This window comes from Centruroides vittatus, unplaced genomic scaffold, assembly GCF_030686945.1.
Source record: "Centruroides vittatus isolate TY-2023 unplaced genomic scaffold, ASM3068694v2 contig_439, whole genome shotgun sequence".
Lineage (NCBI taxonomy): Eukaryota > Metazoa > Arthropoda > Arachnida > Scorpiones > Buthidae > Centruroides > Centruroides vittatus.
In genome coordinates this window covers 2,514,201-2,528,126 of record NW_027122239.1, presented here as the reverse complement: position 1 = coordinate 2,528,126, position 13,926 = coordinate 2,514,201, and the positions used below count along the sequence as shown (strand labels likewise).

The 13,926-nt window shown below is 28.0% G+C and overlaps 1 protein-coding gene across 2 annotated transcripts in view; it reads right to left on the bottom strand.

Annotated features, from left to right (window-relative positions):
- CYLD (ubiquitin carboxyl-terminal hydrolase CYLD) overlaps positions 1-13,926 on the bottom strand; it is a 42,582-nt gene that overhangs the window by 4,466 nt on the left and 24,190 nt on the right. For both annotated transcript variants that reach the window (XM_067272472.1, XM_067272471.1), the window contains exons 3-10: positions 12,069-12,237; positions 2,228-2,436; positions 1,950-2,082; positions 1,443-1,529; positions 992-1,252; positions 649-914; positions 415-559; positions 84-348 (exon numbers count right to left, since the gene is read on the bottom strand). In XM_067272472.1, coding sequence (XP_067128573.1) covers positions 84-348; positions 415-559; positions 649-914; positions 992-1,252; positions 1,443-1,529; positions 1,950-2,082; positions 2,228-2,436; positions 12,069-12,237 — 1,535 coding nt within the window. The remainder of the gene's footprint in view (positions 1-83; positions 349-414; positions 560-648; positions 915-991; positions 1,253-1,442; positions 1,530-1,949; positions 2,083-2,227; positions 2,437-12,068; positions 12,238-13,926) is intronic.

Below are 13,926 nucleotides of genomic sequence, written 5' to 3'. Positions count from 1 at the left end.
TGGAAAATAATTATCTTTGATAATAGTAAATATGAAAATCAGTAATTTGTTTCACCTCCAAAAATGAAGAAAACTGTACTTACGCTCTTAAAGGGTTAACGATTTCTTCTTTCAAGACGCATTGGACTTCGTCATACTCGGCAATATCGTCTTTATTTCGGGGTCTGTGCAATAACGAATCGAACACGCTAGTACAAGAAAACATTGCAAATAAAGTTGCATCTAAGTAACAGGAATTATGATGCCCCTGGATGCCTTTACTTTTACCATATAATTGCTTTAAATCATCAGGATTACAAAGTGGTGGAACGTCACCACTTACCGAAGGGCAGTCTATACTTCCAAAAACTAGAAATACAAAATATTACTTTGTTTTTGAAATTTAAAATAAACGTATGTTTAAAATTTTCTTACCGGCACTTTTACGTCTTTCCGTATCGAGAAAGCGGCCATCTTTTCGGCACTGGTTTAGATGAACAAAAAAGGCCTTTCGCGGAGGGCAGGTAAAATACCTTTTTCCCCCGAATGTTCCGTCCGTACAGCAGGAACTTTCCTCTTCCTAAAATTGAAAAAAAAAAAAAAAAAAAATTACAAAAGTTTCAAAAGTTATTTTCAAAAATTCAACTCGAGTGAATTTTATTAATTTACCATTTCTATACCAGCAACTAATTTATTATTATTTTGCCCTTCTCCGATTCTTCCTATCCATTTAATAACTCCGTAACAAGGAACACCATTAATGGCAACTTCTACCACTGACCCCACTTCTAAATCGGACGAATATTCCGACTTGCCAGAATTGGTTTCGTTAGACGACTTAACACCTTTTTTCACTTGATGAGAAGCATTGATTACATTCGAACAGCTATTTGTATCATCCACTCTAGTTATTCCAATCTTGGGTGTAGATTTACCTAAGATGATTTGCTTTATTTAGAATATTTAAATCATAAAACGATTGCAAAAAATGAACTATAATATAAATTCTTACTCTTTTCACTTAACATTTCATACAACGGATTAACCGATGGAGTAGAGTTGGATATATTGTTTTCGTTTAGAAGTATATTTGAATAGTTAGGCAACGATTCCGACGAAGGTGGGGTCGACGGTAACAGAGAGTCGTACGAAATGAGATGACTTATCTCCGAAATGTCGTTTGGCACCGACAGTCCTTTCCTTACCGCTCTGGGACTTCCCGCCGATAAACAAGAGCCGCATTTTGAAATGACCGGCAAACTATTTTCCTCACCTGAATTAACATAATTTTAGGTAAGAATTTAACAACACAACTGTTTGATTATCCTTTTGATCAAAACTATAATATATCATCTAATTAAAAAAGTTTTAAAAACATTGCCAACTTAATAAAACAACAAAATATATTATATAAATTCAACAAACACATATATATATAATTTATAAAATACTAAATTATATACCTAATCCATATTTCTCTACACGTTCATTTGCTTGAGATTCAGAAATTTTTTTCTTTCTCCTCGGCCTGGGCGGTGTGCCAGATGTTTCTACCAAAATAATCAAGGTTAGGACTTGTGGTTATATTAATAATTTTTATTTTGACATAAAAAAAATAAATTACAATATCCATCATAAGTTCAAATTCAATGCAAAAACCAATTTTAAAATTGATTCTATTATAAGATAAGGAGAACAGTCAAAACATTTTTTCATCAATTGTTAAGTTAGAAAATATCCTAATAAAAAAAATGTGAATTCTTTTTCTTTAACTTTTAATTTACTGCATTATTCTTATTTCTAGTGATTTATTTTTCTTACTAAATAAAACTTTTTAACTTTACTTATTTTGTAAAACTATCTTTAAAGGTAAAAATTATTTAAATTTTCAATACCGACTCGGTAGTCTATTAAACTTTCAAAAGTCAATTAAAATATCAATACTTTTCTTAGTTTTATCAATTACAAACCTTGTAACTTATCTCCTAAAAAGTCATCGGCTTTCATCAGTCCAATTATAGGTACCAAAGACGCATGATTCAACTTGGCTTCGAATAGCTGATAATCATTGTACTTTCCAGTTCCTGTACCTACCGGATTATCCTAGATAATAAATTCGATTCCACAATCAGCACAAACAAGATTGAATTTTATCAAGTTTTTGTTTTGATTTCTTTTGCGTTGTTTGCCACGAACAAAATTACTTGTTTAATAATTGGAGAACCGTCCAGATATTCTGGTGACTTACAAATTCAACTCCCACCATCCAGTCGGAACCCACGTCCGGCAATTTACCCAACCATCTGACCTCTCCGTACTCGGGTCCCGTGTCGCTTATCCAGACCACCCTGTCTCCGAACTTCAGCGGCGGAGGCGGCGTCCCCGCGGAACAGACGGCCTCGAGAGGGATGGGTTGAGGTTTCGAAGTGGTTCCCGAAGCTCCCGAATTAGGCGAACCTGTTTTAGGATAAATCCCTGGTTAATTTTTATTACTTAACAACCACTTATTCTTCCACCTTTCTTATAAATAATTTAGCACACTACTTAGTACAGTAGTCTCAAACTTTCAGGAAGCAAAAAATAAAAATTCCACAGACCATAGCAGCTTAATGCCTATGGAAAGAAAAAAGGAAGCACAACTGACACCTGCACACCGCACTTATCTATCTCAATCAATCATATAAAATCGGTGGGATTAAAATACACTTAAAATTGCAGGAACGACTGAAAACCTAAGCAAAAATAAAAAAAAAAAAACACGTTCACGCACTGATAATCATAAAACCAAAATTCTGTATTGTGGTTCGGTGACCCACGACGCTTAAAAATACTTTTAAAAAACGAATAAAAACAAGCACCTTGGCTGTATACTAACACTAGGCATTAAAGGAGAATCGCCAGTTATCGAGCGACAGTTAACGCAATGACGACGAAAGGCAAAATGCTACTCACATGGCAAGTACACTTCGGATAGAGGATATCCGTATTTCTTCTTAACGCATATGCAGTCCATGAAGTTGTCATCAAGTGTCAAAGTACATGGTCCGGCTGTCACTATGCGACATACCGTTGGACGTTGACTCGACCGGGACTCTTAACTATATGCGCTCTACAACCGTTGTGCGGCGAACGAAGTAACGGGCATCGGGCCAAGCGTCAAAACTCGTACATAAAAGAAGCACCGGATGGGATGTGACGTCTACTTCGAATATATATCGTATATAAATACATTTGCCGATTTAAAATGGCCGAAAGAGGGGGTGGAAAAACCCGTCTGGTGCAAAAACTATCGACCTGTGTCGCAACGAGTGCCACATCGGAAACGAACCCTCTCCTTCGCTATAAAACCAGTAGATTTCGAAGTAAGCAAAATTCGAATTTAGTAGAAGGATGGGAGCCGAATTAAACATTTTAAAAAAACGTATACGGAATAAATGAGTGGAACGACAACTGATAAAAATACCAACGATTGATTTCCTATTCTACTCTGCCAACTCGGTACAAGAGTGGGAGAAAAAGGAACCGAAAGGTTAAAGAAAAAACGACTAGATGCGATCTTGTTAGAGATTTTCCATCGTGCGCCGATTGCCATTTAGTTTTCTAAAAATAAAGAACTTGAATGAGGTACAACTCGCTGAATAAAAGATAAACGAAAGTCACTTCTCCCGAACATAAAACGCTAACGTTCTCGCTTATCTTCTCTATTTTTTAAAGATATAATCTTTCGTAAATCCGTTTATATTAATAAACGGTTAAATATCGGAGCATTTTTTAAAATAATCTCTGAATCACACGACCGAAACGGCTTTTAAAAATAGAAAACCAAACAGAACAGAAAAAGCATTTTTCTGTTTCTCTTTTAAAACCTATTCCTGTACGGTTAACTAGGATATTGCTTTAATTTCTATTTAGTCACGCTTATTAGATCATCGTTAAAGAGAGTAGATTGACTTAAAATTAATTAATCAACCCTTTTTATTGATATTTAAACTGGATGCCACTCGCGATGGCCCTTTCAAAATCCGATAAGAGGAGGGGATTGTGCCGGAATCACGGAACCCGTAAAATGCTGACTTACTCTAAACAAGAAAATCGTGACTGACATTACACAAACTGATGAATCGTGTCACGAACTACTTTCGCTGTTTAACTTTGGGAGAACACAAAGGAGGATACACGATCGATATTCAGATGAGATAGTTCCATTGAAGTTACTTTCGTATACGCTTTTTGAAACTATCTTATCCATCCTCCTTGTGTCTAAAATAGCTCAAGGTATTACTTTAACGGCGGATGAATCGACACTGCATGACAAAATAATAATAATTACTCAATATGGCAACCACAAAACTTTCGTCCTCGTTCGTTTCGAAACGGATGACTCGAACTACTGGTTAAAGTGTTTACGCGTCACGATTTTCTAATACAACACGGGTTATGATTCCTAAATATTATTTTTATTTTAAAATATCCTTATATACAGATTTAGTATACGGCACGTGCTTCGAAAGACTGATAAGAAAGGAAAAAAGAGAGAGAGAGAGAGAGAGCAAATCCATCTCGCTAATCCGAGTCAAATATTAAGAAGCCGAAGAAAGACGGAGTAATAACCAACAAAATCATGTGTGAAAGAGGTTTTCCATCTTCCGGAGAGATTGAACGCACCGAAAATAACTTCTGATCCTGTACCGAAGTCAAAGGAATTATTGAAAGTATCGAAACTTCTTCCATTATCACTTCGACTATAATATTAAAAAAAAAAAGAGGAGAGAAGGGAGAATAATATTCTATTGCAATAGCTTAAAAATGAAGTTTAAACTATCGATTTTTAGAAAGTTTTACATGCGAAATGACAAAGGTCGATTCGAGAAAGTGTCACATTATTATACGAGATGTCGTCCCACTTGCATCTCGATTGTAACAATGCCGAATCCTATAGAAAGTAGGAATTGTCTCAGACATTCGTCGCCATTCCAAAATTTATCGATTCTTAGCATCAGACACCATTGACCTTGACGTGCAGACACGCTTTCCGTTCTTTCGACTTTTTTTTTACTACATAAAAAAACATATTAATTAATAAAATATATGTATATATACGAATCCTGTGACTGTAGCAATAAACAAATTTTCTTTCTCCATCCTTCGACTGTAACTTGACTAAGAAGAAGAACGTATATAACTTTCCATTACCAAATACGAAACATGTCAAATTTGATTCGAATTTCAATTTCGTGTTATAATGTTACACGACGTGGTATTAGATTAAAAGTGTTTTAAAGTCTTGAGTCAGTCTACAATCTTCAAAATGCAATAGAACGGGATTTTTACACGATCCACTTTCGTATACATTTAGGCCTATATATATTTAAAGTGATCAAACAAAACACTGCGTGCAGTTTTATATATATATATATATATATATATATAAACGGAATTGTCATAAATTTAAAAATTCCCAGAAAGTTTATCGCCAGCCAAAATAGGTTATTTAAAAAGTCCCTTTAACCGTGACCCAGTTCTAATCCAGATTATAAACCCCCTTCCGCAATCGCGAGGGTCAACGAATGGTCACGTGTCGACAACGAAAGCACGCAAACGATAAATAAGAAAAAGAATAATAAAAATCCACGATGCAGTAGTATGAATAACGATTCGAAGAGAGCAATACTCACGGAATATCAATCCTAATGGCATGGCATGACACGAGCGCGGTTACTCGAAAACAGGTAAACTTTGTCGACGGACAAAACTAGCTTCCGCGACTGTCACGTGACCGCAGCTATCCCTTTAAACGGTACCAACTAAATGAAAACCAGATGTATCAAGCAGAGATTGTTGCCGGAGAGAATTACGTAAGGTAATTTCGTCACAAGTAAGGTGGAGTCTTACGGCAGACCAAGGTAAAAATCAACCTCTTGTCATGCATGTAATGAAAGACACGAATAATAAATAGCCTTATATAGTAAGAATAAGTTTTAAATGCGTGTTAAAATCTTTACATTTGAACAATCGATATCTATTAAAACGTTAAAGACAAATTAAAATGGGAAAAATATATATATATTTTTTAAATGTACTAAATCATTTTCATAACTGGGACTTTGTGTGTGTGAACGTTCGTATTACATGTAATACTTTTTCAAAATTTTAATAATAATTTAGGATTAAAATGAAATATTTATATTATACTAAACAGATTTTAAAATAGCTGACAATGTTTTGAAATATGATAAATGAGTCGTGATTCGTGGATTTTAAAAATCGAAATCGACATCCGTTCTGCTATTTGCTAATTTAAAAATTTGAATTAACGACCATTTAAAAAAAATTTTGTTTTAACCGTTATTTTATTTATTCCTTTTCTTAAATCTTTCCTTCGAATGAAACAAAGCGTAAATTAAACAATTTTCTTTTAACAATTAAAATGAATTAGGTGTTCACCTAAAGTTTCGCAAGGATAAAATAAAACAATATAAGATTATTCTTCCTTTCCCGAGAAGGAAATGCACGGGTTTAACAAAAGTTTATTTATTTTTTTAGTTTTAATACAATTGATAAAATAATAAATATTTCATAAGAGACATTTGTAAAGTTATAATTAACGGGTGAAATGACGCATAAAATAATATTAATTATTTGAACACACACACACACACACAAAAAAAACTTTTTTGAAATTACACAAAAAAATAAAATATAAAAATCATTCAAGTAAATAATACTAATTCATTTTAATTCATAAGTTACTCATGAAAAAAAAATTAAACTGAATTTTATAAAATGTCAAGAGGTGCAAAATACTCGTAATTTCAAAATCTTAACAGGTCGCAGTGCGACAAGAAACTACAATGTATATTTTAAATCGACACTACTCCAAAATTCTATCCATTATGTTTTCATGCTGTGAAAAGCTAAGCTGTGACTTAAATTATAAAGAAACGTTAAAAAGACGCATCTATCCCATATGAGAAACGACAGTTTGTGTTCATTGATATCTGTCAAACTTACAAAATGGCGACAGCGACAGCCGGTATGATCATGTGACTTGGACGTTTGCCAGATAGAAGACCACATTTTAAACTAAGGATCCGGACGAAATGAGAATAATTCGCCTAGTTATATTTAAAACCCGGCAATAAAATTCGAAAAAAAAAGAAATTATATGTATGTATATAATTTAGCAATTAGACCAAAACTAAGTACAAAAATTAAATGCACTATTTACTATAAATTAAGGATTTTTGATTCATAGAATGATTCAAAAAAAAAATTCGACGACGGAACGTGATAAATGAACATGTTGCTAAAGAAGAAGAAGAAAAAAAGACTAAATGACAGATCTTGAGGGGGAGAAATGGCATCATTTAAAAAACGAAGCGTGATTATTTTCTTAATTTAATATGCAAATAGAAAAAATCGTAATTAATCGAAAGCGACTTCGAAAAATCGTGTTACTATTTACGAGAATACGTTCACCTTTAGACGTATCCGAAAATAGCATTTGCAGAACACAAATGTGTACAGATACTTACAGGTGTTACACCAGAACTTGAGCATGCAAGGTATATATGATAATTTATGGGAAGACGTAACTATCGTAGCTCTGTTGGACCACATAAAAATTATCGTTAGGGAGTATTTCCTCGAAATCAGGAATATTTTACTTTACCGATTGCCTAGATGTTCAGGACATTGCTGGGCATGCTGTGAGGTCACAGAATATTGATTAATGTTCAGTTTCCCGCCACAGCTAAAGACTGGCGCTCTGTCCATCGTAGAGTACTAAGATATAGGCTTATTGTTATCAATAAGTATATTAATAAATAAATTAGAAATCTTAAATATTCTCATTTTATTCATAAAAATGTATCGAGTTCAATGAAATTTTCACAAAGAATAAATGGATTGAAAGAAAACGTTAAAACCAAATTCATAAAACGCACTTTATATTATCAGGGGAAACAATTGTATTTTCCTAATTTAATACAGATTTTTTCCAATAAAATATCGTTAATTAGTCATTAATTTAGTAAAAATCTTTTTTAAAATTAAAATTTTTAACAACAAAATATTGAAAAAAAACTGAATTTTGAAAATTTTCAAATATAAAATATTTCAATTTTGTGAAAATTAATATGATATGTAATAAATAATATAACTGGTACCTAATATAATGAATCAATTGATCAAATAGCATTTCTGCTTATTGCCTAGAGGTCCAAAATCTTTTCTATTCCTCATTGATTGATAACATAATAGTAGCTATTCAGAATGGACATTCAATTAGTTCAATAAAATATAAGCTTTTGCAGCATTAAATAATTAAAAAATAATGAAAAAAGCTACGAAAATTGAGACAGGTAATACATTGTATACATGTAAGCAAATATTTAAGTCTAATATTTTATCAGATATCAATAATAGAATAACAACATATTTACATATAAATATTGAAGAAACTTTAAAATGCATGTATAAAAGATGAAATTTAGCTTACAGGTACTGTACCAGTTTTCAATTGTTTTTGATTTGAAATTTCTTTTGAAATTGTTTTAAACATTTGAAAATGTAAAAAATAAATTTATTTATATATTTTTCCTTATAATTCCATTACAATATAAAAATGCCTTTATAAAATATTATGATAGTTTTCCATTTAATCTTTACATTGACACACCCTTTGGTAAAAATTTTTAACAAATGAAGTATCATAAACCTAAATACGTAGCATATAAATACACAATTTACTTCAGGAACCACTTCAGATTTACGAAATAAAGAATCTGGAATAAAAACTATTCATTCACTTTTAGTACTTAAATTCTCTAAATTATTTTAAAGATTTGTAATTGAATATATTGAAAGTTTTCTTTTCTTTTAAATTGTTTACTTTGAGAATTAGTACCCCTGAAGATGGGCTTTAGTGATCTGAAAGTGCTCAGAATGTGTATTATGCTGAATATTACTCCAATAAAATAGTTTTTTTAAATTAATTTATTTGTAAAACTTTAAAAAAAAAAGCATGATAGGAAATTCAAATGAAGAAGTTGATTTCATTAGATCAAGAAAGAAAAAAATGTATGATTTTATTATAAACTTGAGTGTTGTCTGAAATAAAATTTATATTCCTATATAAAAGGTATAATTTTATATGTTTACACAATAAAATTTGATGTTATTTGTTATATTTAACTTATAGTTTTTGCTTACAAAACAGCAACAAAATTGAAAGAAATTTGAATCATTTTATATTAAATTTCATCTAAATGCAATTACCTCATCAGTACTTAAGATGTGTGTTCTCATTTAAAAAAAAACTAATTCTTCTACACTATATATATATATATATAACTTAGGAGTGTTCATTTGCAGAAATTAGATTAAAAGAAAATTTAAACAAAAACTATTTCTTATTTATTCTACAATACTTTATGATGATGTTGATGATAATGAATTTGAGAAGGAAATTATTTATAAATATATAAATTTTTAAAGAAATATTTAATATTTATTTGCAATCATACATTTAAAAAAAAACATGAAAACCTGGATATTTGCAAAACAATTTGTACAGTTATAAAAGATTGAAAGAGAGTCAAAAGTATCTGATGCATTTCTATTCAATAAAAGTTCATTGCCCTAGGTATTTCCTAAAATAATCAGCTAGCATCACAGCTGTTGCATTAAACTCATTTTGAATAATAGAAAATACAAACAAAAATTAACACTAAATTTTTAGTAGAAAATGAACTAGTTAGATTTATTTCAGATTTTCCAACAAATATACAGTTTCCTGAAACATAAATAAATATTAAGATATTTTTGAATGCTTATTTTGTTTATAACATAAATATCTGAATGAATTTTCCTAATATCAAGTGGAAAAATCACAGTTTTTATATTGTAAAATAAAATAACAATAATTGAGTATTTAAAAATAAAAAAACTCAAACAACTTTTGTATCATTATTTTAGAATTAGTAAATTTATTTTATATTAGTTATCTGATATTTACACTTCAATAAGTTTCTTATCACTTATTAACATTCTTTTTACAATTTTTATTAATAAAATGCAAAACAGAAATGATATTATATTCATTTTAAATAAATTTATTATCACTTTACATTTAACAATTAATCTTTAAGCTTAGTTTTCATTTTATAATTTAAAAAACAAACTTTGTTTTTTACTTATTTTTTTAGTGATGATAATTAATTACTCTTACAAAAATTAAATTTATAAAAATAAAACAATTCTATATCTATAATTTAAAAGTTTAATTTTATTGAAGAATTTTATTATTTCTATTAAAGAATTTAAAAAAAAAAAGAACAAATTGATATATTTACTAAATGCTTTATAAGAAAAATTGTTTAAATAATCAAGATTATAAATAATTTTCAGTTTATAAAGCATTAAAATTATTTTTATAAAACTGAATATAATTTCATTCAAATTTTCTACACATTCTCATGAATTAATTATTATTTAAACAGGAATAATTATAACTGTCTTCTATGATTAGTAAAAAGGAAATAATTTTAAAATTTATTATGAAAGTGAAAAAGATAATAAAATAGTGTTATAAAGAATGATAATTAAGTTAGTAATTTTAATTTCCATTAAAATTTTAAAGCACATAAAAGTAGAAGAAAAATTCTTACACTTTATTTAACTGTAATTATATCCAAAAATTTATTTTTAATGTCATCTAAATTTAATAAAATTAATGCCTAAAATAGAGTTAACAGAGATTAACATACATGATAAATTTAATAATAATAATATCAAAAATTACATTAAACTCAAATATCTGCTTTTTTAACTAAAAAAAATATTAAAAATTTAAATAATTATGATTTATAAAGTTAATTAATAATAGTTTTATTTTAAATTTTAATATAATTATCTCAACTATTATACATTATTTAATAATTTAAATGAACTAAATTTTTTCATAATTTTTTATTATTATTATTTTCATTATTCTATTAAAATGTATTTATTGTCATTAATTGTATTTAATTTTGTGATAATGTAAGTTATCAAAATTATTAATCATGAGTCATTTTGGTCTACAGTACGATTAGAATGCAATTATTGATTAGGTAAAATACTATAAGAGTTAATTTAGTTAAAATCTGCAATTTAGTTTAATTACAGTTCTGAATTTAATTTCATTTTAGACATATAATTGATCCATACCACTTGTGAAATAATGTTAAAACATGATGTTCTGTAGTTATAAGTTTATATAAAACAAAACTAAAGTGTATAATTAAAAAAACACTATATTTTTCATTTGAAGAAACAAAACTTTTCAATAATATAAAGGGTTTATAAACATAATAATAAACTTTTTTAAGGTCACCTTTAAAAGTGAGCCTGGAAAAGAAATAAAAATGTGGCATAAAAACAGTATTCATTAAGAAAATTCAATAAAAGGAGATAATATAATTTTAGAAATTTGAAACTTATAATGTTCAAAGTATTGTTCAATAAAGCAAATTAAAAAAAAAGCATAAAAATATTTAATAAATAGACTTAAAATAATTTTAAAATTCCATTATTTAAAAATTAATAAATTTAAACCTCAGTAAACAGGTAATTTACTTATCGGTAATTTTTATGATTTTATTTTTATAAATATATAATATAATATATAAAATTTACTCAATTCAATATATTTTTTTAATTTTAAATAATATTCTTTATCTTTCAAATACTTTATTTATATCAAAATCTAGTTTCTTTTAAACTTTGTTTGTCCGATAAATTATTTATTTTGGTGGATGAACTACGATCTGAGTAAATATTTTCTTTACTGGAGCTAAATAAAGAAACTATTTCAGACAATATTTCAAGCATAGCAACTTAATTAAAAAAAATTAAGGAATTTAACTGCAAGATGATTTTTTTACTTTTAAATTAAAGAATAGTTTAATTTGGGACTTTCAATATTACAATATATATCATGTTTGTTCAAAATTACTAAGTATTATTCTAAAAATTATATTATAGAATAATTTAATTTTATAACAACATAAGTTTTGTTTTTTTGATACTTCACAAATTATACTTACTTAATCTAGAATCAAGATGATCAATTAGTTTACTGCTAGATGTATGCTTGTAACCACAAAGATGGAGTCGTAACCTATTGATAGCTACAAAAACACCACTGTTACCACTACACTGAAAATAGCGCTGTCCCTTAATACTTCCATCACATACTCCCAGCTCTGGATGCTTCTAAAAATGAATAACTGAATAATTAACAACTGAACTCTGTGCATCAACAAATTACAAAACTAATTCATTATCTCTATGAAATCATAGTTATTGAATTAATTAAATTTTAATATTGTAATCATAAAAATATTTCCTACACATTGTTATAATATAAAAGTTTCATAAAACATATAAAAATGTTTAAACATAATTTGTTTACTGTATTATTTATGAAAAATAATTTTCGTAAAGCTTGATAAATAGTAGGAAATTAATCTATTATTAATTATATTAAAATCATGCTATTTTATGTTTAATTTTAAAAATTCTGGATTATTAAACATCATCATTAAGTATTTAATAAAAAAAAGAATCAAAATAAATTTAATTACATTAGCAATTTTTATGAATAAATTATAAAACAAAATAAAAATGAAGAAAACTAAGAATTTATAAAATGAAATTTAGTAAATATGAATAACCACAGATACTTAAATTAAACAGGAATTAAATAGTAAACAATTCGGTAACTAAAAAAAAAGTTGGAAACTAACTAATTTCAAATGAAAATTTTTTTTACTTAGTACACACAAAATATTTATAAATTATTCAAGTTATGGCAACTGCATAATCTTTATAAATTGAATAGTTTATTGTTTAATTAATATATTGATTTTTAATTTCTTATATGGTCCCATTTATTCTAATAAAGATGCACTTTAAGTGATGCACTGTGTTTAAACAGATTTCTTTACAGTTACAACATTCCAAAACTAAAAATATTTCATATTCAGGCTAACATTAATTACAAATTTTTTACTAAAAGAAAAACGCTATTGTTAAGAATGATTGTGATGACTAATTTAGCCAATTTATCACTAAAATTATTGTAGACATTAAATAAGTGCATCTAACAAATCTTGTTTCATGTTGACCTTAAAAAATTGAAATAGTTCTATCTACAATATAATTTGAGATATCTCATTCAAGTGCATTTGGTTCATAAGATATTTCTGTTTTCATAAATTTGTAATGAGTTACAAATCAATCATTTTTCTAAATTGTAAATAATTCACTATCAACCTCTATAAATGAAATTATTATACTATACTGTACTATAAATGAACTTTTGTTGGTGTTATTTAATTATTATAAAAATAAATATATACTTAATTAAACTTATTCATTGCCAATTATTTTTGGATTTTTGTTTTAATAATGATTCTTTGCCACAAACAAAATATAACATTTAATTCTATTTATAGTGATTTTCTTTCAAAATATCCATTCTTATAATTATAATAAAAAAATGTATCAATAAACAATATAAACTCATTAAATGTACATTTATCAAACCTATAAACAAAAAAAGAGAAACATTTTATATAGTGTAAACAGGGTGTAGAGAGACAAACATTGCAACAGGCTATATCTTGCTTCTACTATATATTAACTGTGATTGAACTGGAGAATAGATAATTGGTAGTAAGCTATTTGTCTGGACATCATGCACTCCAATGAAGGCTAGGCCTTGATCACTTCAGACCACGAAGAAAAGCCTCACATGATTTCACCATTCATTCTTTGATGGTATCTAGTTGCTTTCTCTCTTAACTTTCTAATTTAAACTATGCCATTATCTTTCGTAGGACTCAAGACGGGATTTGCCTCCATGAGAAGAGGGTTGGGGTGAATGGCATCCAAACCAAT